General features: G+C 51.2%; 1 protein-coding gene across 4 annotated transcripts in view; it reads right to left on the reverse strand.

The window, feature by feature from the left end:
• PLXNA4 (plexin A4) overlaps positions 1–27,372 on the reverse strand; it is a 287,259-nt gene that overhangs the window by 142,377 nt on the left and 117,510 nt on the right. Inside the window, exons 4-5 of one of the 4 annotated variants that reach the window (XM_040987486.1) lie at positions 27,025–27,040; positions 19,229–19,237 (exon numbers count right to left, since the gene is read on the reverse strand). The exons of 2 other annotated variants lie outside the window; for them this stretch is intronic. In XM_040987486.1, the coding sequence (XP_040843420.1) occupies positions 19,229–19,237; positions 27,025–27,040 (25 nt within the window). Of the gene's footprint in view, positions 1–14,510; positions 14,540–19,228; positions 19,238–27,024; positions 27,041–27,372 lie in introns of all 4 variants that reach the window. One more of the 4 variants, XM_040987484.1, reaches the window with a different exon arrangement.

Consider the following 27,372-nt stretch of genomic DNA (forward strand, 5'->3'; position numbering starts at 1 on the left):
CAGCACGCAGTGCCTCTGGTGCCTGCCCTCACTGCCTGCCCCTCCAGGCACATCCTTCTGGACGGCTCGCACAGAGCTTAGGAGAAGAAACAGCCGTCTTAGCTAGACACATAACTGCTTAGAGAGACCACAAGAAGCTGGAAATGTCGCTCCTGGATTAGAGGGTGTGGAGATGGATGCTGCAGACTGTGAAGTAGGTGCTGGGTGCCGGCCCATCCTCCTGTAGTGGGCTTATTGACGGCTGGAAGACAGCAGTGGAATTCTAGTCATTTTAATAACCAGGGCCCCTTCTGGACATGTCAATGGCTCATAGAGAACTCAGGAAAGCAGGTGTTGCGGTTGAACTGTGAACTCCAAGCAGCTCTGTGGAAGCCCTAATCCCTGACACCTGTGAATAGGATGCTACTGCGGCTGGGACCTTTGCAGATGTCATCAAGACCAGATGAGCTTATCAGTGTGGGATGAGGGGCGGGGCTTCCTCCAGGGTCACTGATGCCCTTATAAGAAGAGTAAATGCCCAGACAGGAGGTAGAGTTTGGATCCCTGCAACTGCAAGGCAAGAAACGACAATGGGGGGGCGGGGAGGGGGGCGGGGCGGCCAGCACTGAATGCTAGAAGATGCAAGGCTGCTACCCAGAGCCAGAGAGGGAGTGCCGTCCTGCTGACACCTGGAATGCATTATTTAAATTAAACACTTTTTAACACTGATTTTATTAAGGGGAGAGAGAGAGAGAGAGAGAGAGAGAGAGAGAAACACAGCCAGAGCCCCTTCCTGGGGTTCATTCCCCAATGTCTGCAACAGCTGGGGCCGAGTCAGGCTGAAGCCAGGAGCCAGGAGCTCGTTCCAGGACCAGAGCACTCCAGGTATCGCTGCTGCCTCCCACAGTGCATCAACATCGGGGGTCTGCTGGGACTCCAGCCCCGGCACTCTGACACGCAGCATGGCCATCATACCCAGCCTATCAACTGCTACGCCCAGCGCCTACCCAGCACCCTGACCCTGGACGTCTGGCCTGCACTGTAAGAAGCAATGAACTGCTGATGTTTCAGGAGTTTCCGTTTGTCCCGGGAAATGAGTAGACATGAGTCACATGGGATGTACATAGATGCTAAAGGTATTTGGGAGTGGGGGAGGGGCAGAGGAGCACATCCCCAGCTCCCCCAGCCCCAGGACCTGGGAGGCAGCGGCTCCCTCTATACTGCACCAGCAAGGCCCGATGGCTCATGATTTGTGTCAAGCTGACCAGGCCACGGATGGCCTGCGTATTTGGTTAGACGTTTTTCCCTGTGAGGGCACTTCTGCATGAGATGAATGCTCAGCTCAGCGGACCAAGTAAAGCAGAGGGGCCTCCTACCTTCCACGGAGGGCCTGGAAGGGCTGTCTTCAAGTAGGCACACTAACCGGCCATGGCCTTGCACCTGGACTCACACTGGACCCCCACTTCTGACCTTCCCACTCTTGCCAATTGCAGCACTTACTCTTAGCCTTCATAATGCCACGTTACATATCTATCTATCTATGGTTATACAGAAACAGTAGAATTCTCTCTCTCTCTCCCCCTCTCCTGACCCTGTTTCTCTGGAACCACAGACTATTACCCCTCGGATTCAGATGCTTGATAGCCCTTGAGTCATGCTCCGGGATGCTCCATGGCTGCATGGGCCTCCAACAACTATGCCCACTCATGGCCAGCTCTCCAGCCTTCCCACTGTGCTTTAGCTACCAGCTTGGGCCTCAGGGCCATTCTGTCCCCCATTGTGGAATGACTCAGGGCAGCACCCTCACTTCTAGTAATATGCAAATATTACCAGGACTCCAACAGGCCTTGCTGGACTCTCCCAATTCTGATGGCTCCCATGCCTTGTTTTATTTTTGCTTCAAAATACAGCCTAAAGTTATTGCTTCATGCATTGTTAGCTCTCGCCACTAGAGTATCAACTCCTTGTAGGCAGTAGTCACACGTGTCTCATTCGCCACAGTGTCTGGGCAGAGTATAGCCAGAGGGAGGCAACAAGGGGGCAAGCGGGGGGAGGCAGAATGCAAGGCCAGGTTCCATGTCCACAGGTGACCCCTGGGCTCCACTCCTGTGTGGAGCAGCCAGGAGCACGCCAGGTCACAGCCTGCAGCTCGCCAGTGGCCACGGGTCAGCTGTGCCGCTGCAATGCATGCATAGGGATTTCTTGTATGGGTGAATGTCCACCAGAGGCCGCTGGCCAGTCCCACTGCCTCTCATCTTCAATCCAGCCTGCCAGCAGGCTAAAGCACGGAGCTCTTCCTCTGGACAGGTGGGCCTCCCTGAGCAGTCACGGCCACCCTCACAACACTCCCTGTGGCCGTCAATTTCAAGCGTGCATTCAGCGTGCTATGCACTAGGTGCTTGGACACAGAAGTGAACACTGCATGAGGAGCGGCCAGTCTTCATGCTGTACAGTGTATTCATCAAGTTATTAAGAAGCTTGCGTGTCAGTAACAAATCATCCATTTTGCCCCATCCACAGGTAGTGAGCTGGAGCCAGTCCCTGAGGGCACAGAAATGCCCCGCCAGGCTTTCTTCCCCAGCCTCCTTGGACGTATTCTGGGCACAGGGGGCGCTGAGCCTGCCCGGGAACCCAGGTAAGCAAGACCTCACTCTGTCTTCAAGACAACCAGCTGTAGGGGGCAGGGAAGGCACAGGGCAGGCAAACAGACAGAAGGTGTCTGAACTGTGGCCCTGACTCAGACTCCAGCAGCCCATCTTTCTGGAAGCATCTGACCTTGCTAATAGGGACTGAACTCTACTTCCTGGTTTGTGCATGAACTGAAGGGTCATGGGGGTCATGCTGGCATGGGCTTCCCCTCCTCCTGACAGATCCATAATTAGAAGGAGACACAGCCTTCAAAGAGGAGTATGGCTCCAGGCACGTCCTTGTCAGCTGCCCAGGCAAAGCTCGTCCTCCCTGAGCTATTTTGAGCCACCTTCTCAGCTGCGCTGCTGACCCTCTTGGCCCGTGGCCCTCCCCCACCCGGGGGCTCCCTCCCCTGCCAGTTGTGTCCACGATGACATCACTGAAGCTCATGGCTTTGGGGCAAGGCTAGACAAAAGGCGCATTTTGTGCAAGACGCTGGAAGGCAGAAGGACCGGGACAGCCGCCTGACCTGCCCACAACTCCTAATTCTGCAGCCAGTGGAGGCTGCGGGCCTGGGGCTGGGAGGAGCATGACTAGAAACTGTGGGTCTTGGGAGAGTTTCACAGTAGCAAAACTGAAAACAAGACCCAAGAGGGAGGGCTCTCTGCTCAGCAGGTGGCCTCCCATATCCCCAGGGTGTGAGCGACGCCAGGCAGCACCCAGAAGGAACTCTGTGAGCATGTCCAAGTACATGCTAGGTCTGTGCCCCAGCACATGGCACCATGCATTCTGCAGGGACTGAGAAGTGGAAAGAGCCAGGAAACCTCAGAGTCTTGCTCTGGCACTGCCTCATGGGGAGAGGGTGCATTTGGTCCTGATTTCTGTACAATACGCTCCCTCCCCGTGCACCCGGCTAGGAAGGAGGGTACAGCCCATGACGGCCCTGTTCCTCTCTCCTCCTAGGGCTTAGTTACCATGCCAGTCCTGAGAACATTGCTCCTTCTTGCGAGCAGGTTAATTCCGACAGGGGAGGGAAGCAAGGCCCCTGCTCTGGGAGCACTGCAGCAAGCCCACAAAGCTGCTGTGCTGTGTAAGCAGAGGGCTAACAATAATGACCAAACCTGCTACTTCTGTTTCCTAAGCCTGCGCTGGGCACGGGCAGGCGTACTTCCGAGGCAGGGCTTCACACAGTGCTCGCTCTGAAAGATGGAGGCCATGCCGTTGAGGCTGCCCTTCTCCGTGACTCAGTCCCCAGGACACTGCTTGGCACAAAGGTCTTGTCCCTCCACACCCTCCCCCAGAAGCTGTCTGGTTCCCTGAAGGCAGTGGTTCTCGAAGCGTGACCCCGGCACTGACTGCACGGGTATCACTTGGTTGATTCAAAATGCAAATTCCGGGACTTCATCCAGACCTGAGGAAGCCAAAGCTCTGGCTGGAGCCCAGCAGTCTATGTTGCTACAAGCCCCCCACGCCCCGGGGGATGCTGACGCACACGCGAGTTTGGGAACTTCTGCTCCAAACATGCCTTATTGTCAGCCTAGAAGAGAAACGCCGGCCAGACTCTGAATGCCCCACTGTCTCTCTGTTATTTGAAAGGCAAAAAGAGACAGACACACAGATTTTCCACCCTAATTTTGCTCCCCGAATGCCCAGCACATCCAGGGCTGAGCCAGGCTAAGTCAGGAGCTCAGAACTCCACCTGGGTTTTCCATATGGGGGACAGGTAGATCCAGATTATCCACCTGCTGCCTCCCAAGGAGCTGAACTAGAAGCGGAGCAGGGAGTTGAACCCAGGCACTGTGACATGGGAAGTGGGCATTTCACCTGGGAAGCCTCCTCCACCGTCACCTGCCAAGCATGGGATCTCCCAATGACCTGCAGGCATCCGACCGCCATCACTTTCTCAGCCCACACCTGACTCAGCTTTCGGGGGTTTCTGTGACTTATGGGTGTGAGCATCCCGCTCTTCCAAGAGGACAGAGAACAGTGAGTTCTTCCTGTGTGTTCCTGCAGGACTCTGCCTGAGAGTGCTCAGACTGGTGCCCGCCCGCCCGCCTGCCCGCCTGCCCGCCCGCCTGTCTGCCCGCCTCCTCCCTGCCATGCATCCCCGCCCCAGGGGTCTAGCAATTGTCACACATTGCCTTCTCAGAAACCAGAGAGAATTGATTAAGCGCAAGCCCTAATTAGGGCACCGCTGCCCGTGAGCCTGAGAGCCGATTCCAGCTGCTTTTGCTCATCTGCATCAGAGGCTTCCAGCCCTGTCGGATTGTTTTTAATTACCAAAGTAATGAGAACGCACAAGCCCTTTGCACCGGCCATTCACATGGGATAGAAGGACATGGAAAGGAAATGACTGATGCTTGCCTCTGGACGCCCTCTGCTGATCAGGCATCAGCGACGGGCCCCTGGGGTCCCACCCAGGAACCAGGAGCTCAGCCTCACCTCTACTTTGGCCGCCCCACCTTGGCTCAGTTGTCAGAACCCCAGGATGAAGCTTTTTCATTTTCAACATAGGGAGGATTCCATTACTCAAGCAACAGGTGTTGTTAGAGTTAGAAGCCGGGTGCAGTGCTGGGCTTTGGCTACCTAACTTGCTGGGGCTGGAGGGAAAGACGGGAGGCTGTGAGTGTCAGGAGGCAAGCAGAGAGTGGCAGGACCAACGTACCTGAGCCAAGGGAGCTTCTTGCAGTTGGAAAAGAGGGGGCAGCAAGTGCAGCAAAGTCACAGAGGCAGAAAGGACTCGAAGGGCTTGGGTGGCAGGGAGCATGTGGTTTGGCTGAGGCCAAGGACATGTGGAAAGAAGTCACAGCAGGGGACAGGAGGGCATGGCGCTGCTGCCTCCAGCTGTGGACCACCGCTCCCTTGTAGTGATTCAGTGGACCGGCCCGCGGAAGAAGTCTCCAAGTCCTCTTGGCAATCCCTACCCAGGGTGAAGCTAGACAGTGCCTACAGGGAGGTCTGCAGAGAAGCAACGGAGGACGGCGTCTTCTGAGCTGCAGGAGCCCTGACTCGCTCATTCCCTGCAGAACATTTCAAAATGGCGAAACGCAGGAGTGGGCCAGCCGGCAGATTCTACCAGGGCATTTCCTGGCTCCAAACCATGCTGCTTCTGGCTGGGAGACATCCTCTTTGGAGGAGGATGGCCATGGCTGAGGGCAGAGTGCCCCAGTTGAGCTGTGGGTTTGAGCTGTTTCAAATTGATAGGGCCCCAGCATGGGTGCATCCATGGCCACAGAGAGCACCCCTAGGGAACGGTGCCCAAAACATAAAACAGCCTAAGGTACCTGTCTTCAGGGACTGCAGGTGCTGCTTCAGAGCAAAATAAAATAACTTTTCCAAAAAGAAGAAGGCAAATCCAGGACAGTGCCAGAGCAAAACTCCTGTGACCCCTAGAACACTGGGTGTCAGGATCCGCCCATCACAACTCAGGGCAGAATCCAGACAGGGAGTGGGAAGGGATGGCAGGGAGGGGTGAGCCAATTCAGGCAGTGGGAAGAACTTCTGGGCCGTGCTAATGAGGAGCTTTGTTCTGCATCACCTCGCTGTATAATAACAGCAGGAATTAATACAACCCAAATTAACAGCACAGAAGAGCGGCCAGAGGCACAGCCACATTCCTAAGGGGCTCCAGTGAGAGAGGGAGAAGAGCGGCCTGAGCCTTGCTGGGAAGGGCTGGCTGGTGCAGGGGCTGTCACACTGCGCCATTCAACCTCGGCTTAGCCTAGGACAGAGATCCACCCTGCCTGGCCCCCACGCTCACCCCTCCCGCTTGGAGTGGCAGGCCCTAGAAGGAATGCCTCGCTTCACTCCACCTCACAGGGTCCCAGGCCAGGAGCTGGGTATGGGTCCCGAACCTGTCCTCTTCCAACAAAAGGAACAGCACTTCCTCTACTGCTTTCCACCAGACCCCTGAGGGAAGGGAAATTGTGAGAAGCTCTCCTCCAGCATGTTTATCTCAGACTAGAGCCTCAAATTCATAGCATTTCTCTCCTGATAATCCTGGGTGGTTCCTGTTCTCATGTGCTTCTCCATGCACCAGCTCCTCCGTCTCACATGGGAGGGGCAGAGCCACAAGCTTCGTGAACTACAGAGAAGCCCCGGAGGAGGAACTCATCCTCTGTGTCCCACTGCTGGAGGCTGCCAGCGACATGTGAGGACTTGACTCCTAAACCCTCTCATCCCACAGGATAGGCGACGGTGACCTTAGGCGAGGCACTCAACTCCCATGAGCATGGAAGACGCAGGACTAGGAATCCTGACGCCCAACACTTGCATTATATCATGAGCAAGTTCAAGGTCAATTAGGTGAACATCCCAATGCTTTCTTGAGTTCCTCACTCTTCCCTCTGCCATCATGCATTCACGGAGTGGAGGGAAGAACCCACCATGTCTCCCTTGGGTGGAAAGAACAGGACAGATGGTTGAGTGTAGCGACTATGGCATGCAGGCCAGGGCATGGATGGACATTCCTGTGTGTTCCTCCTTCCCCTTGTCCTCTGTGTCCTCCACGATGGCTGGTCTTCAGAGCTGGCATGGGAGCGATGCCAGCTCCATCTCCGTCTCGCTCAGCATGGGTTAGTCCTCACCCAAGGCAGGCTGAGACAGTGCGATGAGGAGAGTTCAACAGGAAAGGAGGGATCACCTGTGAATAGCTTGCCAAACTCTCACTTGAGAAGCTGGGATTCCTCAGTTCTTCCCGGGAGAATGGAATCAAGGTTCCCTCCATAAAGGGTGGCACACTTCCTAGACTCCAATAGGAGAAAAGGCCTCAACCTGTATTCACGCTGAGGGAGCAGAGCAGCATTTGCTGGCGGGGGTGAGAATTTAAGGTCCAGTCCTGCTGGCCAATGAAGACAAGGCCTTCCCTGCTCCTGTCATCTGCACACTGTGGCTCGCGCTGTCACTGGAGTGGGAGCTTGTAAGGAAGGCAGGGTGAGGGGTGGATGTGGACTCGGAGACATTCTCCCTGCCTGAGTTAGTCAAATTCTCTGCAACCAGGACACACGTGTTCATGGACCATGGGAGTAAAACTCCATGTGCAAGTGGCCATGCATTCAGACATTTCTTTCTCTGCCCTCCCTCCCGTCTTCTCTCAAATAAAATGCCAGTCATGACTACAAAATTGCTTTCTGACACATTAATGGGTCTCAGTGCATAGTTTAAAAGACACTGGATTAGACGACCTCTGAAGGTCAGTCTTTGTTTCCAATGTTGTGGTTGGAAGCGGGGTGAGCAGTTCTCTGGCTCCCTCCCATCAACTTGTGGCTCCACAGCCCCAGTGCAGCAGGTGCTGTGTGGGAAGGGTCTTTAGAGGCTGGAGAGGAGATCCCTGGCTTGAGGCTGACTTGGCCACAAAGGTGTGAAGGGGCAATGAGCTTTCCCAGCTCAGGGTGACCTTGCCTGCTGCTGGCTCTGAGTGGGCACTCTCTTGGATCTTTGCCAAGGACAAAGCAGAGACAACAGGGAGGTGGGGGAAGTAGCATCCAACACAGGGCAACCATGGAGCAACCTAGGCAGGGCTGAGTACCTGAGACGACCTCCAGGGACTGACGGGGCGTCCAACTCCTCACTGGCTCAGCTGAGAACGTCACTGCCACTTGCTGCCAGAGGCCACAGCTCCAAGCCCCACTTCTCAGGGGACCTAGAGGGAGGAGCTTCCATGCCAGGCTTTGCCACAGCATTCTAAACGTGACCAGGAGCCGTCCAAGGGAGGGTCAGCTGGGGGCACAGCCAGGGATCGTCCTTCTCTCCTGGTCAGGCTTTCCTTGCATCCTGCAAGACCCAGCTGTCTGTTTTCTAAGATCACTGAACAGAGCAGTGTTTTGTACACACATCTAGCTACTGTTGTTAGGCTCATTAAATGCATTTAATAACAGTGACGGTTTTCCAGCATCTGTAACCTTTCCTTTTCGCACTATGTGTCATCACGCCATCACTTGCATGGAATTTCTGGGCTTGGTGTAAATTCTGGAGTGTCAGGGAGAAGAAAGCAGTGTTCTGACCCGACTCAAGAAGAGCCCCTGCACTTCGGGAGCTGTTTCATGTCTTCTAGAAAGAAGTGCCTCTGATTCAGGGTCTGAGGTGAACAGTGAAGAAGTCCAACTTTGGGGGCACACAAGGGGAACTGAAGGTCTCTGCAGTGTTCCTTCCCTTCCTGGGTGCAGAGAGCCAGGCTGGAGCAGAGTGCCCTGAGCCCACCCAAGCGCACCCTCCTACCCAGGCTGGAGCACAGCGCCCTGAGCCCACCCAAGGGCACCCTCCTACCCAGGCTGGAGCACAGCGCCCTGAGCCCACCCAAGGGCACCCTCCTACCCAGGCTAGACAGTGCCCTGAGTCCACCCAAAGGCACCCTCCTACCCAGGCTAGACAGTGCCCTGAGCCCACCCAAAGGCACCCTCCTACCCAGGCTGAAGCACAGCGCCCTGAGCCCACCCAAGGGCACCTTCCTACCCAGGCTGGAGCACAGCGCCCTGAGCCCACCCAAGGGCACCCTCCTACCCAGGCTGGAGCACAGCGCCCTGAGTCCACCCAAAGGCACCCTCCTACCCAGGCTAGACAGTGCCCTGAGCCCACCCAAAGGCACCCTCCTACCCAGGCTGAAGCACAGCACCCTGAGCCCACCCAAGGGCACCCTCCTACCCAGGCTGAGCATCACAAGGCAGCTCTCAGCCAAGCACCATTTCTAGATCACAAGATGACAGAACGCTCTCTTGATGCTAAGAGCATTTGTTCCCTTGCCACCAGCTTTGTGTCAGCTGGCACGAATGCCCGACACATGAGCAGGCGAACAGGTGGGGTGACCACTTGAAGCACTAGGCAAGAGTTCACGGCTTCCTAGTCATTAGAAACGTGTGAGGATCCTAGTTTTACCGTGAACTCAAACCCAATGGCCTACTCTTCAGCTTTGGGTGACAGGCATGTCCCTGCTTCTTCCGAAGGTGATGGATGGCGCTTGCTCCTAAGCACCCCCTTCAGCACCAAGCAGCTCCCACAGCAGCTGCTGCTCGGTGCCCGTGAGCTCCACCCGAAGCTGGGACTCTGACAATCAGGAACAGAGCGCATCTCGAGTCTGCAGAGAGGACACGAAATAAACAGTGTTCTCTCTTCTACAATAAGGAGGCTGGCTCGGTGATCATTAAACCTAATTATTTTGTGAGGCTGTGATAGCTGCCAGAGGTTGTTCACTCCCAAGTTCCACCCTCTTTCCCCACTGCCCCAAATCACATGATTTAATTCCCCTGCAATAAGTCAGCCTTGTTTGGTGGCTTTCAAGTAACTTTCACTTGGGGGCTCCCTAGGCCAAAATAGATTTTTTTTTTCTTTTAAATCATTATAGCTCAAGGTCATCTTCACTAAGTTGATGAATTCTGACTTTGTTCATGCAATGAGGCACTCCAACCCCAGAAAAAAAACTACGCCATTGTTTGTGAGAATCATGAGTGGATGTGAAGGGATGGCAGCCCCTGGCTCCTGGAGCCCACCTAGGACAGGAGAGGGCAAGGACAGGACAAGCTCCAAGAGAGATGACACAGTGGAGGCAAACAACTGACCCTGGCACCTGAATGGGCAGGCCTGTGTGCTCTGTGCCCAGGCACCTTCTCCACTTGAGGAGGGAGTTGGGAGCCTGCACTAGGATACCCCAGCACTCTTGGCTTCCACCTGCTGAGGAGAAAAGAAGTGCTGTGGGGACAGACTCAGCCTCTCAGGCCAGAGCAGTAGCTGCCAGCCTGGGAGGAACAACAGTGGCGCTGACATATTTTTTGTCATCTGCTTGGCTTACCACTGAAAGCAGGCTCCAAGGACTCAGCTGAGCTGAACAACAAGGAAAGCCATGTTCTTGGAGAAAGCGCTTCCGCTCTCCGAGTGTTCTACTCCACACCAACTCTGCTAAAGGTTTAATTAGCTCCATTAGGAGGAAAAAGAAAAATAAGAATGGCAATGGCTTTGCACCGTTCAGACTGATGGATGGCAGACCTCCTGATGAGCTAATGGGTTTCAATCATGTTCCTTTCCAAGACTGCGTGTGGGACCCAGCCATCTCATACCCCTATCGTGGGTTTCCTGGCCGAGAAAGTCCTTGCGTGCTCAGGGATGACAGGTATGATCACCATCCTTCACCTTCCCCTTCACCTGATCTCATCACCCCTACTGCTCTGGCTTCCTCTCACCTCCAGAGATGCACTGAAGCAGCAGGGGGTTCCTGAGCAAGAAGAGCAAGGGGAAGAAGCACTGAGCAGCATCTACACCGGAAACCTGTCCCCAGGAGTCTCCAGGGCCAGAAGCTGGCAGTTGGGCACTAAGGAACTGAGGGCTGACAACGTCGGGATCTGAACACCAAAGACTTAAAAGGCAAAACCTCACAGCCCTGTGCCTCTCCTTCCCCGACTGGCACACACACTCCTCCAGGACCACAGCCACATCTCTGTCCCGACTGATGACCCAACCCAGTGGAAACTGCAGCTGCTCTACCTCTGTGCGCCCTAAGTCTCCTGCTCTGCCAGCTTTCTGCTCTTACTCTCCTCACACCCTGGAAATGTGGCACTTGGAGCCAACACCAGCTGCCTCTCGCAACCTACTCTACTGCTGTAATAACAAACCATAAAATTAACTGAATTTCACCACAGAGTAATGTGCCGCATAAAAGCGGTGGCAATGTGTGTGCAGGGCAAGGGCACATGCCACTGAGATCAGCCTCTCTTTACTGTGCTGCCAGTTTTGGGCAATTTCTTCCCCATACAGGGAGAATCGCCTGAGCAAAGCCAGATGCAATCTTGTACCTACATGCAACCATGCACAAAGCGCACATCAGAATTGATAAGGGTTACTTATGTGCGTGCGCACAGTCAGAGCTCCTATCTGCTGCCCAGCCCTGCACACACACACACACACACACACACACACACACACACACACCCATTAGCCACCTCCTGAAACTCTGGAATCAACTGTATCCCAGGTGGGACAACTGAGACCCATTTCTAAGTAATGAGATCTAAAACATGGAACATTCTCTTCCTGACCAATTTCCAAGAAAAGATTCCACCTTTCCAAGAAAAGGTGGAATCCTTGCTTTAATAGCTGCTGCTATCCAAAGCAGTGAGGTGCTGTTCAAGTGCGCAGCAGTGAGCTCCAGGGGACAAGATGCTCTCTCTGGAACGCATCCTCAGGCTGAGCCGACCATGTTTCCCATCACCAATAGGGCTTCTCTCGCACTCTTTTGGGGAAAATGGCTGTTGATGACTCAGTCACTCTTGGGAGTTGAGCAGGTGTGGGGCTGACAGGATCTGCCTTCTCTCCTGGGGTCAGGAAACAGCTGGGCACTACTCTGTATGAGAGCTCTTCAAAAGTAAATGGGAAATGCGTGAGAAGAAAAACGACCTGGCCTTTTCTGCAGTGTGCCTACCCTCTTGCAATGCCAGGATCTCATTTCAAAACTCTGGTTTGAGGCCCACATGCTCTTCTACTCCAGCTCCCTGTCAATGTGCCCGGAAAAGCAACTGAAGATGGTCTACCTTCTTCGGTCCCTGCCCGTCATGTGCAAGCCCTGGATGAAAGGGGTCCTAGCTCCTCACCCAGCCCCAGCTGCTACACTCACTGGGGAAGTTAATCAGTGAACAGATCCCCCCCCACACACCCTCTGTCACTCTGCCTTTCAAATTAATCAATCTAAAAAAAAATCCAAAGATTTCAAACTTCTTTTGCACCAAAACAAGCCTATAGTTTAATTTTATTTTCCCATGGACCTCACACATGCAGTACAAATCTTTTACTTACTTTCTCTCAGACTCCACCAGGGCAGAGACACAACTCCTTCTTGACCTGGAATTTAGATGGCACTTTGGTGGCCAGTGGGTCTCTCCAAACTCTACCCCTCCATGCTGTTTTAAATTTTGCTGATGAAAAGTACCAGTGTCATGCCTGGCACGGTAGTCTAGTGGATAAAGTCCTCGCTATACACATGCCAGGATCCTGTAAGAGTGTCAGCTTGTGTCCCAGCCAGCCCCACTTCCCTCCCAGCTCTCTACTTGTGGCCTGGGAAAACAGAGAGAATGGCTCACAGCCTTGGGACCCTGCACTCACGTGGGAGGTTCCTGGCTCTTGGCTTCAGCTTGATTGAGCTCTGGCTTTACAGCCATTTGGGAAATGAACTAACAGACAGATGCTCTTCCTGTCTCTCCTCATCCCTGTATATCTGGCTTTCTAATAAAAATTAATAATTTTTTTTTTAAAAAAAGGAAATAAAAGTACCAGTGTCTTGCTTTTACGGGGAACTGTACCAACAAACAAATCCTAGGATACTGTCAGAAGCAAACAACCAATCCCGGCTGCACTGAAGACTCAGTAAGAATGAGTTGTTTCATGATTTTAGACAACTGGTCTTGAAAATGCTTCTACAAAGCGATGAACCTTCCCAACCTCCGAATCATACAGGCTGTTCTCCAACAGCTGCATCACCAACTGGTCTAGCCTGGAGTGTCTGGGGAGAGTCACAGTGCTTAGCATTCTGGAGTCAAGGGGACACAACACACACTGAGATGCAAGACCTGCCCCCACATAATGACTAGAAAACCAAGCGCCCTAGTGACCCACTTCCCTCCTTGGGCACTTGGACACATAAAGAAACAGCCTCTTTCTTTCCCAAGAAGACAGATTTTAGGCTTAAGAGCATCCTTACATTGTGCTCAGATGCTGGGCCTTTATGCTTGTCAAACAAGGAAGAAGAGGAAGCTGAGACCACTGCCGGTGAGAGGACAGGTCCTTTAAGACCCACGATGGCTACTGAGCTCCGGAGTGGGAGATGACAGAGAAGGAAAGCCCCGCCCAGTCTCTGCTGGGACACACACGGTAACCTTGCTGTTTTACACACTGACAAACCATGACCAGGCGAAAGCAAGCACCAAATGCAGTTGGACCCAGCATCAGAGATCTCCCACCACCCTGAGTTTTGTAAATGTACACTCTGATGTCCAAGGTGGAGTGGTCCATCTGTCCAGCCCCATACCAAATGCTTCTCGCCACGCCACGCCACACCACGCCAGGAAGACCACAAGAAAGTCTTTCTCAGGAAACAAATCTCTCAATTCAGATTTAACACCAGAGCTCAGCTGTGTACCACACAGATCAAATTTCCATATTTTATCACATGGCAAGATTTGTTTTAATAAGAGTATTGACTAGAGATTCCTTTCTTTCTTCCTTTTGCAAATATTTAGCATGTACCTGTCACATGCGACGCATCTGTTGATGCCTTTGCATCAAGTGGCAATGATGTATGCATTTTCTCACACATAAACAAATACTCCTCAACATAAGCTCAGCCCTCTTTCCCTCTGCAGCCAGATGTAACAAATGTGTGTATAGACCGGAGCTTCCTGTCTCTGGGGGTTAGTGTGCAAACTAAAGGGCCAGCTCCTACTGTTGGTTCAGCTAGGCCCGGGGATTGCAGCAGGAGCATGGGGAACTGCCTTGCAATGTGCCTGCAATGTTCCTTACCTAAAAGGGCACGGTAAGCTAAGTCACTTCACCAAAAACACTGTTAACCTACATGCGTGTCCCTTGATAAGCTGTTACAGCATAGAAACTAATGTGATTTTGCACTGCAAAGCTGCTCCCAGTCACATCAGGCAACCGTGAAAGAGCAGGACTGTGGCCCTTCTCTGGGCCTGGTTCAGCTTGTCTCTGCACCTGTCCCAAGCTGAATTCTGACACAGATGTGACTGAGTGTCTTATAGATCATGCTCAGCCTGCAGTGACCTTGGTGAACTTAGAGGAGGAAGGGTCCAAAGAAAATCACACCCAACACTTCTCCTATCCTTACTCAAATTTAAAACTGGGTGAAAGCAAGGAAAGAAGATGCTGAAGAGCACGTGCAGCAAGAGCAGAGGGCACAGTTGCTAAGCAACCAGCCCGGGTCCCTTACAGAGAGGAGGAGCTTCTGCAGTGCCTGGAGGCAGATGACCTTGGATATTCTGAGCATCAGATGGTAGGATCTTCGGGTTCTTCCTTCTGTCTTCCCATCCCTGTCCCCACAATAGTTGGAGCCATGGATTTAGTGTAACCCAAGGACAGCTATGCTCAGTGGAGAGGGGCACAGAAAAAGATGGAAGGAAACCAAGGATGGGAAGGGGATGGGGAGGAACAAAAGAGAGACACTGGAATCAGCAAAAGTGCTCTGTCCACAGCATCATCCTTCAAGTTCAGTTCTCTGTCTAGCCACTGGGTGGAAATTAGGACACAGCCTTGCATGGGAGACTCAAGGGGGCAAGAGGATGAACTAGAATCTGACTAGGGTCCCATCATTGAGACAACAGCTGTCCATTGCTGGGAATGAATTTCATCTGAAGATCACCAGGCATATACTTACTAGCAGTAGCATGGCAAGGGAACAATAGCCAGTGAAGCCCTCTCCTTTCTTGCAGCTGGCAGTCTTTAACACAGCATACTCATCTAATCTAAGGCACCTGTAAAGCTCACTGTAACGTATCACAAAGAAAGAAAGAGAAAAGAGAAAGAAAGAACGAAAGAGCACTGGCAATTAACTGACAATTCATTGATTGTAAGGTGCATTCAGCTTCCAAGATGCTAATGCATGAGTCTCGGGATCATTAAGATACGCTAGACTAAATCCTCGAGCCCTGGGTGGACGGCCTCAAAGGGCACATCCACCCGCCCCTCCTTCCAGTCCTGGGTGGATGGCCCCAAAGGGGCACGTCCACCCACTCCTCCTTCCAGCCCTGGGTGGACGGCCTCAAGGGGCACGTCCACCCACTCCTCCTTCCAGTCCTGGGTGGACGGCCTCAAGGGGCACGTCCACCCGCTCCTCCTTCCAGTCCTGGGTGGACGGCCTCAAGGGGCACGTCCATCCACCCCTGCAGACAGCGTCTCAGCCACTCTCCTCCTGCCACAGCACTCACACCTTTCTACCAGGGCCAGCCAGACTCTGCTCCTCACAGCTGGACCTTTCTGTTTCCATGCACATCATAAGCTTTCCCTTCATCCTATAGCCCTGGGCATTCAAGATTTAGTTCTTTCTCTAGTCAGGGGTGGGGAACCATTTTTCTGCCAAGGGTCATTTGGATATTTGTAACATCATTGGCAGACAATACAAAATTATCAATTAAAAAATCAACCCGCTATGGATTTCAAATCCCACCTATGGCTACCTTGGCATGACCTAGACAAAGTGATTTTGCAGGCCTTATATGGCTAGCAGGTCAGACATTCCCCACCACAGCTCTAGCTCACGACTTCCTTAGGGGAGGATCAATCAACCACAGCCAACAATGAATTGAGTATTTACTATGTACAAGATCATATAAGCTATAAAAAAATCTCAGTGAATTATGGGGTAATGTCTCAATAAAGCTATCACTGAAAAAAATCCTAAGTGGAAAACACATTTCATATATGTAAGCTTTTGAAGCTCAAAGCTTACTAATCCAACTTCTGTTAAACACAGTACCCTTGCTTCAACCTGCAGTTAACCAAAGTCATCCAGCACAAAGCCTCTTTTACAATACAGTGTTATGTATCTCATGGACTCTATTATCAAGGTCCAGAGTCAAAGCACAGTGTCTGCTGAATGCTGTTGCACTCCACGGCGAACCTGGAACATCGGGAGTTGAGCCGTCATTAAAAGAGACCAGCTGTACCACATGCATTCCATATACTACTGTTATCTAATGAGGAAAATAAGATAGCAATAGTAATATCACCAAGTTCACATGAGCGACTTATTAAGTATATTACAAAGTCGAAAACAGGGATGAGAACAGAGGTCGGGGTGACACCACTGCCACATCTTTGCCATTCTGCATCTTCATGCCGGCATTCTACCAGGCAGAGTGCCACAAACGGAGGAGTCTGTTGCGGATTTTCCCCTTGGCATTGAAATTGCTTTGAGGAGCTCGTCTAGTTCGGCTCTGTCTTTTCCAATTCCTCCTTCCTGTTACCTCAGAAAAAGCATCGCAACCGTAAGGGAATTTACAATCATAAATAAAACAAAGCCTTTCAGACATTGCTGAAAACGAAAGAAAAAGACAACCAGATAAAAAAATAATAACATTGGCTCGAGGTATGAATAACAATGCTAATAATCGGAAGAGAATCCTCAAGCCGTAGTAATACACTTAGTCCAATGAAGGCTCTGGGAGGATAATGAGTTACAAACAGACTCATCTTGGCCATACAACAAGAAGCACCTGTGACTGTTGCTGTTACTACAAATTAAGCTGGGCTTAAAAATCTCACACTGCAGACACGTGTGTGAATGGACTTGAAATCAGGATCCAAACCAGAGCTCTGTCCCCTGCTGCAGGAGCCCACCTCCCGGGGCCAGAGGGTGGGTGACCTGTGACCCCGCCATGCCACCTCAAGGAGCATGGGGCTCATGGGGCCTGGTTTCCCCACAGCATGTCTACGAGGCAACTGTAGGGCACAGGTGTCTGGAACTCGCCCCTTGCAAAGACCAAACCCTGGGGAAATATAAGGAGAGCAGTCTTCAAGGTAGAGGTGTTGAGGATCCATTGAAAAGAATTTCTTTTTCCAAGATGAGAAAGGTACAACAGTAAGCCCCTCTGAATCCACGAGAAGCAGAGGGGTGAGATTTCCCCAGACAAAGTCCGTGCCAAACCATCCTTCACTGTGTAGCACCGCCCATTCTAGCTGTGTGTCCAGTAGCAGTAAGCGCATGCCCCAGCCCTCCTACCCCAGCCATGCACAGAAGTGAAAACCCACACATGACAAGCTGCAGTACTCCCACCCTGCTCCCCAGCTCCTGGCAACCGCCCTCCTTTCTGTCTGGAAAATCCTTTTTCAATGGGCCATTTCATAATCGACACTGCACTGTTCTCCAAGGGAGCCTGCTCGATCTGTGTCCTCAGCCGAGGAGGAGCTGTGCTTGCACAGGGCCCTGACCGAGAGAGCCAGCAGCAATGGAACAACGGGAAACTCAGGCTCAGAGAGAGGTACACTTGCTTCAGAACATAGCAGTGCAATACGTGAGCTGGGTCTACTGTTCAGAGACATCTCAATGCTCCATGTATGACGCTCACTGCCAGGTGAGTCTGGTCCCCTTAGTGCGATGGAGCACAGGTGCAGCCTGCAGGTGAGAAAGGAAGACACCACCTTGAAAGGCTTGTCCTTCTGGTGTGAGTGAGCTAGGTCACCTTACATGAGTCCATGCCATGAAGTGACACCAGGAAGGACCTGTAGGCATGTCAAGATGGGGGCTGCTTCCCCTCGATCCTAGGGGAGCCTTCTATGTATTACTTAAATGTGCCCCCAACAAATGCCATGATGTGATCCAGGACTGTTGAACAAATCTTCCCTTTTCCAAAAAAGACTCAGAATTCCTGAGCTTCCTGGGAATCAAAGGAGAGAACAGTTCAGGTAAGATGCTGCCTTGGCATCTTATTGCTGGTAGACCAAGCACCTGTCGCATGGAACACCTGGATGTATCTCACCAGCTCTCTGCAGCCACCTGTCATCGGCCGTAGCCCCAGAACCCCACCTCTCCTTCCTAGTCATTAGCTTTCGCCTTCTTCATCACTCTTTTATACAGTTCTGTACCACTTGGTTTATTTCAATGCAGACTCCCAACAGCTCGCCACCAATACATTTTGTCTCTGTCCTCAAAGTGCTGCCACTTTAGAAACATGTGTAGGAAGAGGTGTGGTGGGAAGATCTCACTTAAGAACGCTCGAGGAATATAGACATCTCCAAGGCATCTCATGTCTAACACCACAACCATAGAAGCCACAGAAGACGGACCTCTGCTTCAAAAAAGGGAAATGGTGGATTGCAAAGGAAGAGCTGCACCTGATGGAGCCTCTCACCTCAACCTTCGCTCCGGAGACTTGTGGATATTGCCCCCAAAATGATAGATACCAGCAACTTACAGATGTTAATGAATTGAACGAAGCAAAGCAGAAGTGCTTTGGTCAAATCTTAGTCCTTCTGGAGACGGGTGTAGGTGTAGAGGTAGGAAGTTCAACTGAGAAGCGGGACTGATTACCGACAAAATAAAGGCATTAGAGTCCAGGCCGAATGCATTGAGGCTGCTCACTCTGACGAACATTAGACTCTCCAAAGCACAGACAACTCTCCAGAACGGGTTAACGAACTTTTCTGCTACACCGACATTCCTAAAACCATCACTACTCTCAGTAAACGGAAAACTCCAAAACCTCACCTGGGAACAGCAAGCGATACTCATCTATACGCTGGGGGTGTTGCTGTATGCATATATAACACGAAACCCACACTGTGCCCTTTCCTATGCCTTAACAGTGAGAAAGCACATTGAACTCCCTCTAGGGAAACATGAGCTATATCTCACTTTTGCTTATAACAAATCCTAAATTTGTTATTGTTGGTTGAAACTCATTGAATGAGTGAGTAAAATGTAGGATCTGTCTGAGTCCATCGGGGAAGGAAATGACCTAACCTATGGTTCTACCACACAAGTTCATCCTGTCGTGGCCCTAAATCTTCTGGGTTATCTCTGCCAAGCCCAGTGGGAACTTCTCTCCAAAAACCATGACTCCATTATGCTCCTGGCAGGGCCCCAGCAGCTCCTAGCAGCTCACACGAAGAGCAACTCTTCTGGCAGAGCCAGAACAGCCACGGCCTCCTGAAAGAGCCCAGCTGGACCATAAATTGTACAAAGATAAAGACACACATTTTCTCCTGGCTCAAAGGGCACTACGTGGCCCGTTTACCTCCCCTCTGCCAGGCCAGCAGAGCTGATCACATGGCTTCCCTCCCCTCTCCCCTCTCTCTGTGCCCATCTGCTGCCTGAGCTCCCCTCCTGTAAATCCTGCTGCCAGCGCTGTGCACCATGCAGGGCTGGCACAGCAAGCTGCTTGTTGGGGTGACCTTGAGATGACCCGTGTGGGGGGGTCTCAGCATTGGTTCTGCTTGGTTCCCACAGACAGCTGTGGGCTACCCAGAAACACTCAGCTGAAGTCACCAGATCCCCGTGCAGGTACTGCTCGGGAGCTACCGGTGGGATTTTGGGTAAATAATTTGGGGTATCTGGACCTTATAAAATTCATTTTCATTTCTTCAAAATAGTTTCTTTTATTAAGTTCTTCACTGATGCATAGATCGTACAGGAGCATTATTTTCTTCAAGAAGGTTTTTTATTTTCCTTTTCCTTTCTTCATCCACACACTGGTTGTTTAGTATCGTGTTTTCTAAATCCATAGAATTGTACATTTTTTAAACTTTATTCCTGTTGTTGATTTTGGGAATGTATGGCAACTGTGTAATGAAGACAATCATATCCAGATGTGAAGCTACGACGCAGTATGCATCTCCACTTGCAAATCACAGATGGACTCCCAATGAAACTGTTGACTATATCTTGACAAAATAATGCTGGACTCTGCCATTGTCTGTACCGGCGATGTCAGGATACACTTAGGTAGCAGAATGGTGGACTTACGGCTGCTTATGAAGGACTATACTACTGTAATAATATGGGGGAAATCAGTTGTGGGAGGAGACTTGGGGAGGCAGTAAGTTGTATCATAAAATTAAAAATAAAATAGAAAAAATAATTCAAACCTCACCAGGTAGTTGCAAGGACTAAAGCAAATGTCTCCTAGCTGTAATAAAACTTAGCATTTAGACCATGCCTTGCAGGTGACAAAAGAGCTTCACATCTTGGCTTACCTTGAGGGAGGCAGGCAGATGTCTAAACTCTGTGTTTCAGAAAAAATAACAATAAAAATTCAAAATCCGACCAGTATTGTAGGCGGCAAGAATAAAGCCTGGACCGCCAGCTTCTCCACCCGTGCCAATTCCGTCTTCCTTGTATAAAATTTCTTTGGTAGCTCTGCCTTGCAAACACATTGAAAAAGCTTCGGTCAATCCAGAAACTCAGATGCTTTTCCCTTTTGGGGCTACTAGACTTCAGCCTGCAGAAACGTAGGCTACTGATGAAGGGACGACGTCTTTCATTTCTTCACCCTTTGTCCAGTCAGCCTCATCTCTCCATCACAGAAGACGCATGTGGTCCTTGCTTACCAAGGACCACTTGTTTGGTTGAGTATGGAAAATGCCATCTTAAGTCTTCTGAGATCAGTTCTGAATAAATCACACACACACAATTCACTAGCAGCGTGGACAGATCTAAGTTCCTAGAGGAAGTGCTCTCTCCCTGCAGGGGCTCAGGCAGACACTGGAGATGAGCTGTCTGTATAGGGTCCTGAATGAAAAGTGAGGGATTGTTGGTGGCGATATCAATGGGCAGTGAGATTTCATCAGTAGGAACAGGATGACATTAAATGAAGGGTCAGAGAAAGAAACAACATATCGCTGCTGAGTGTAGCAAATGATAAAATATAAATCACACGGATGCTACCCTGAGTCCCTCCTTTCTGTTCTCTCTGATTGCCACTTGAGATAATTCAGTAATATAGAAGCCAAATAAAAAATGCCTGGATCTTTTTGTTTATTTTTTTTTCCTGCTAGGCCATTTCCTTCTCCCCAGTGGAACAACTCTGATTCAAAAGCATCAAAGCTTTCTCTGCCAAATCCCTCCCCACACCCCAGCCCCAGCTCCAAGAAGTAGACACAGGGGTACAGCCAGGCCTTTCTTCCTTGTCTGCCCAAAGAGGTTGCTGGGAAATCACCAGACCCAAGTGCAGTGGCAAGCTGGGACACATCTCCATGACAACCACCCAGACCCAAGGCCAGTTTCATCACCTGGAAACGAAACAGGATGCAATAAAAGAGTAGTTTTGGTCAGGGAAGTTTGGGTTCTGATACAGAAGCCTAGAGGTAGGCAGCTGAGTGTTGGGCTAAAGTGGGATGGGACACACAGAACAGAGCATGGGGGCAGGGCCTGGGGATCTGATGAAGTCAGGCCAGCTCAATGGAGTGGTGCTGCAGGAGAGAGCTTGCTGCCCAAAGAGCCACCCAAGGTGGCCAGGCAGGAAATGTTGGGTCTTGAGTTGACTCACGCAAGAGGACAGGTCTATCTGCTTCTGGAGGGGCCTGCATGTCCCCACGGAGGTGTCGGGGGAGGAAGGGAAGCTGACGAGACCCTGCCTGGGCTTTGTACTTCTGCCGGGGCATCGCCGAGCTGCTCAGATATCACTTCCCCCTCACTCCTTTCACAGTCTCTTCAAGCAGCCTGTACTCTGCAGACACATGCACACCCTAAAGTGTGTGAGAGAAGCAGGGATGTCACGTGGAGGTGGCTCCCCGAGGGTAATGGTGACGCAGGAAGGAGAAGCATTTGGGGGCGGAGGGGTGGCGGTACTGTGGATATACTCCAGGGCGCAGGAGGTGTCAGGTATAAACGTCCCCTGCTCAGAAGGACATGGTAGAGTGGGTAAAGCAGCTATCTGCAAGGCTGGCATCCCGTAGCAGTGCAGATCTGTTTCCCGGCTTCTCTACATCCAATCCAGCTCCTTGCCAATGACCCTGAGGAAGCAGCAGAGACTGGCTCCTGCCCCAAAGCAGAGACCCGAAAATCACTGGCTCCTGGTTTCGGCCTGGCCTGGTCCTGGCTGTTGGGGAAGTAAACCAACAGATGGTGGATTTTTCTCTCACATTCTCTTCTCTTTCTCTCTTTTATTCTTTCTCTCTGCCTTCCAAATAAATCAAATACATTCTTTATAAAAATCCCCTCTTCTCTTCATCTGCCCTTTGCTTGTTGGAAAGACAAAGTTGAAGCAGCCAGATTGCTTGGATTAGATTAAAACTCGGGCTCTGAACTCCAGCAGCATTATCTTGCCATAGTCCCTTAAAATCTCTCAGCTGCCTCCCCTTCACTACTGGGATCCTAGCAAGACTGACCTCCTGAAAAGGAACAGCCACACCCAGGATGTCACTGGCCTTTTGGTTGGATCCTCGAGAGAGGCAGGGGCGTGGCTGGCAAAGCCAATAGTGCCCAAGGGCACGGATGCAGGAATGTTCACCTACTCCACACATTGTAAGCCATGGTCACATCATGACGCACACAGAAAAGTGACAGTATTTGCATCACTCGCTGAGTGAAAGCACGAGGCTGCAGGCAAATAACTACAGAGGCTCCAAGTGCCCTCAGACCCTTCCTGGCGGCTCCCAGGGCTGTCACCAAGTACTCACCAAAGACACAGCAGGGAAGACCCCAGGGCCTGAGGCAAGTTAACCTAGTTCAGCATTCTCTAAACCAAACCCAGGAGAAGACAGGGCAGACAAGAATGAACCCTGATCTGCTCAGGCCACTGGGAGTCCGACTGTGGTCCTGGCAAAGTAGTGACTTTTTCCCGCCTCCCTAACTCTCCTAGCGACTACACCAGAAGATGGGTGACCGCTGAGGAAGCTGCCCACGCTTGCCGCAAGCAGAATGGATGGGGGCAGAATCCCTGACAGAGTAGCTTCCCACATTCAGGCCCTGCTTCCGGGGCTTTCATCAGCCGCCTTCTCCAATATGCACTTCTGAATGAAGTGCACTTCCGACTGCACAGCCCTCCAAGCCATCAATGCCGAAAGCTCTTCCAAGGGCGGCAATGACCACAGTGAGGCATCGCATTAAAGGTGCAAACCTGGAAGCTTTTCTTGAAAGGCTTGAAAAAATAAATAAATAAGTAATAAAAGGCATACTTAGCCCTTCCCTCCCTCTCTTTTAACAGCACCTTTCAACCCAGGAGCTGCCAAAGATGTTATAAGCAGGGGCTATGTATAGAAACCACATCACTCACGACTGAAATGGAGAGGAGCGGCAGTCCCCCACCCCGACTGGAAAGGGAAGACAGAGCTACCATCCCGCCACAGGCGTGTGCTCAGGGCGGGGCAGGGCAGGCCTGGTGTGATCACACAGGGAGGCTGGCACTGTCAGGCCTTGCAGCAGTTTGGGAAGAGAAGGAACTGCCTTGGGCACGTGGTTGATCACATCTGGCACAACCTTCAGGGACAGGCAGTTCCCATTCCAGTGTCACAAGGCTCTGACAGCCATAGCACTCTCCCGAGAGAGAGCCTGCTTGCCACCACTGGACGACATCTCCCCGCCCAGCCCGTGAGCAGAGCACAGATGAGCAGGCCCCTGGGCCCCTGTGCTCCTCGTAATGACCTCATACGGAAAACGGCTCTTCTGCCACGACTCCTCACCCCTAGTCCTCCGTGGGCTTTTCTGAACTTGGCAACAAATGTTCTTCCCCTTGGTCCCACTCAATCACACCACCCTCCTCTTCTCTTTAAAATGATGTTTTATTCCCAACCTTGTTGAGACTCAGGGCAGGTAGGTGTGAGAACTACCTGCAGTCCCAGCAGCAACAGGTGGCAGGAAGGACGAGAATACAGGCCATAACCTGCCTCGGCTCGCACGACTCCTTTCTGTCGATGTCTATGACTCAAGCCCACAAACCCAGAAACTGAACCAGAGAAAGGCAATGTGTCCAGGATGACCTGGTGGGCAGTCACCATGTCTGAGGTCTGAACTCAGCCTGTACTGCTTAATGAACTCACAGGGCAGGTTAGATCGTCAATAGGATAACCACAGGCAGCGAGATGCAAATTCCAAGCCACACAGAGCTGGCATTTCACACCTACTGGGGTGACTAGTTTACGGCAGGTAACAAATGTTGGCAAAGGGGACTAGCCCGCCCTGCTGGCGGCAGGCAACTGATGCAGCTGCTTGGGCAAAGGGACTGGTGGTTCCTCAGGTGATAGAACGTAGATTCACTATACAATCCCCAAACCCCACTCCTGCACACGCACACAAGAGAAACCATGACAGCCGTCCATGCAAAGACCTGCACTCTGAAACTCGCAGGGTCATTATTCCCAATAGTTCCAGAGTGGAAAGAACCCAAAAGTTTATCATTAGATGAAAGGTGGTTTATACTGACACTGGAACATTATCTAGCAAAGAAAAGCACTGGGGGGCTGGACCTTGAAAGCTTCCTTCTCCGTGAAAGCAAGTGGACACAGGCCAGTATTCCATGACGCCACTGCTACGAAAGGCAGAGAAAAGCAGAGAGGGTAGCTGCATGGTCGCCTGGGGCTGTGTGCAGCTCCCTTGTGAAATAATGAAAAGGCTCTAGAATTGATTGTGATGATACTTCTGTGAACTCAGTAATCATACTGAAAGCCACAGAACTGTACTCTTTAAATGGGCAAATTGAGTCCAATGTGAATTATATCTCATCAAAGCTGTTTTTCAGAAGTACACTAGATTCCTAACTCTACTTTTTTTTGTGAATGTTTAAGAGTCATGTTCTTCCCCATGTTGCACCATGGTTTCATAAAGCAACACCCTGAATTACGTCTGACTTTGCCTTTCAGCTTGCCCATGGATGCCCACTTGGTTCTCTCTGCTCAGGGTGTGAGAATGGTCAGTGGATCCCCTACTCTGAAGCCCAAGAAGAGGGGAAGGATATGGTCCCTCATGCAAGAGACATACCTTGAATATCCCTCATTTGTCTTCCTCCTGTCCCATGGACAGTGGCAGAAAGGAGGTACCTGGTCTAGACCAGTGGAGGGCTGAGTCACAAGCCTGTGGCCCAAGCTGCCAGCCAAAACCACATTCACTCAGAAGTCTGAAATTCAAGCCCCTCAGCCAAAAGGGTAGCGGGGAGTGAAGGACCCACCTCCTGTTCACTGTCATCTTGCTCCACCATGAGAGAGAGCAAGAGAGAAGGAAAGAAAGAAGGGAAGAAAAGAGCATGCAGAGACCAGTTGGAAAATAAAGGGGCCAATTCCCTCTTATTAAGGCTGTTATTAGGCTGCGAATCAAATTAAACCACAGGGCTTTCCACTTGCAGAGTGCTATTTTAAGGCTTATTAGACTATATTAGGATTGGCATACATTTCCACTGACATCATATCGGCCTTTCATTGGATTTAAGGGCGAGTCGCTGCATTCGGCCACAGCAGAGCCCCTGCAGCCAGCTTGGTATTCTCCTCACAGCCTTGCTGCTTTCCCCTTGCTGGCAGCCATCCGAGGGGCCAAGCCAGCCCTGTAACCCATTCACACCCAAAACACAGCTGTTTTCCTCCTCCTCCTCTGATGGACTGCCCAAAGCAGGCCCCTGCTGCCTGGCAAGGTCCCGCCTCTTGGTAGCCACTGGAGTCCAGGGCTCCGAGTGTCTACATAGGCTGGGAGCGGGACCCCAGGGAGAGATGCCAGCCTTGTCTCTACTGATCCCAGGCAGGATGGACAGTGGGAGCCACTGGGGTCTAGCACAGGGCAGTGATGGGTTGAACCCAAGTTGATGTTGACCTTCAAATGACTTTCTGTGCTTCACCCTAATTGCAACAGGTAGACTTGGAACCCCCCCACCCCCATAAGTCTTGGGGTGACCCATAGGGGCATGTGGGAGTGTCTGAATATGGAAGAGCCATGGGAGAGAACTCACACACTGGATGAGCAGGGTGCAGTGTGCGGGGAACCGGTGCTGGATGCTGCCTCTCCAGGGTCCACCTTACTTGATCTTTAACTTCTCTCTAGGGAGGAGCAGGTGCGTAAGGCACTAAGAGCCCCATCAAACACATGGCTTCTGGAGACAGGCCAGTGGCTGAATCCCAGCTCTGCCATATGCTCGCCTTATTTATGGTCAACCTCTCACAGCTGTAGGTTCCTCTTATTAAATGGTAACTCATTGAGGTTGGCATTGTGGTGCAGAAAGCTACACAGCTGCTTGCAACACTGTCATCCCATACCAAAAGCACAGGTTCAGGTCTTAACCATCTTGCTTCTGATCTGCTAAAGCATGGGTGATGGAATTCTGTTTAGAATTCTGGCTCCTGGATTTGGCCTGGACCAGCCCCAGACATTGGGCTATCTGGGAATGAACCAGTGATTGGAAACTTTCTCTCTCTTTGTCTCTCTCTCTCTCGCTGTGTGTGTGTGTGTCTAATCTTTCCCCCTTGTTGTCACACTGACTTTCAAATAAACAAGCCTTTAATATAAATGAAATGACAACACACTTTCCTTCCATCAGGACTGTTTTGGAAGTTAATTGGAAGGATACAGGCAAAGCAGTGTGAGCCTTAATCGTATCTGTCTCCTCTCATCTTCCCTTTGCTTCAGATATTTCTGCTAAAAGGCATCATAACAGCGACAGACGTCATTAGTCAAGTATGTTACAAAATAACATTGGGAAGAGACATCTCTTGGTACACAGACAAGTATGTATGAAATATCACTTCCCCAAATATTGCTCCAACACACACATACAAATTCCCGATTCCCGAAGACTTCCCACCAATGTGTGTGAGCACCGCCTGTTCCCGCCCGTCAAGAGGCTCCTTGGCTGCGCCTCGTGTCTTCCAGCTCCACACTTGTTGGGAGCTCTCCTGCCAGAGCCATGTGCTTGTTTATTTTTACTACATTTTTTATGACGTTTCTGCTAAAGCGATCAGCATTCCATTATTAGTTTTATCAAATACCAGCATGTGCGGTTGGCTGCTGAGATTCACTGGCCTTCCCCCTGGGCTCCAGCACAGAACACTTTTATGATTACTTTCTAAGTTGTTCTCAGATCCTTTCTTAACTAGGTATTGCTGCTTTTATTAAATCACACTTCAGGGCTAATTATTATGGTAAGAATTCAACATCGGTGTGATAACAACAGCATTAATCTTATCATTATGACCTCATCCCAGTTTGGCGTACCTGGCTCTGTGCAAAGAATGCACATTGGAAAAGCTGCTCCGGAATCTGGTATTTACAAACTGGATCCCCCACTCTCAAGCCCCAAACATGGTGTAAAATACCTGCTGGGCAAATTCAACGTATTTTAGATGGCAAATCTCCAAAAAACCAGA

Source organism: Ochotona curzoniae, unplaced genomic scaffold (assembly GCF_017591425.1).
Source record: "Ochotona curzoniae isolate NIBS_2020 unplaced genomic scaffold, NIBS_Ocur_1.0 contig_4692, whole genome shotgun sequence".
Taxonomy (NCBI): Eukaryota; Metazoa; Chordata; class Mammalia; order Lagomorpha; family Ochotonidae; genus Ochotona; species Ochotona curzoniae.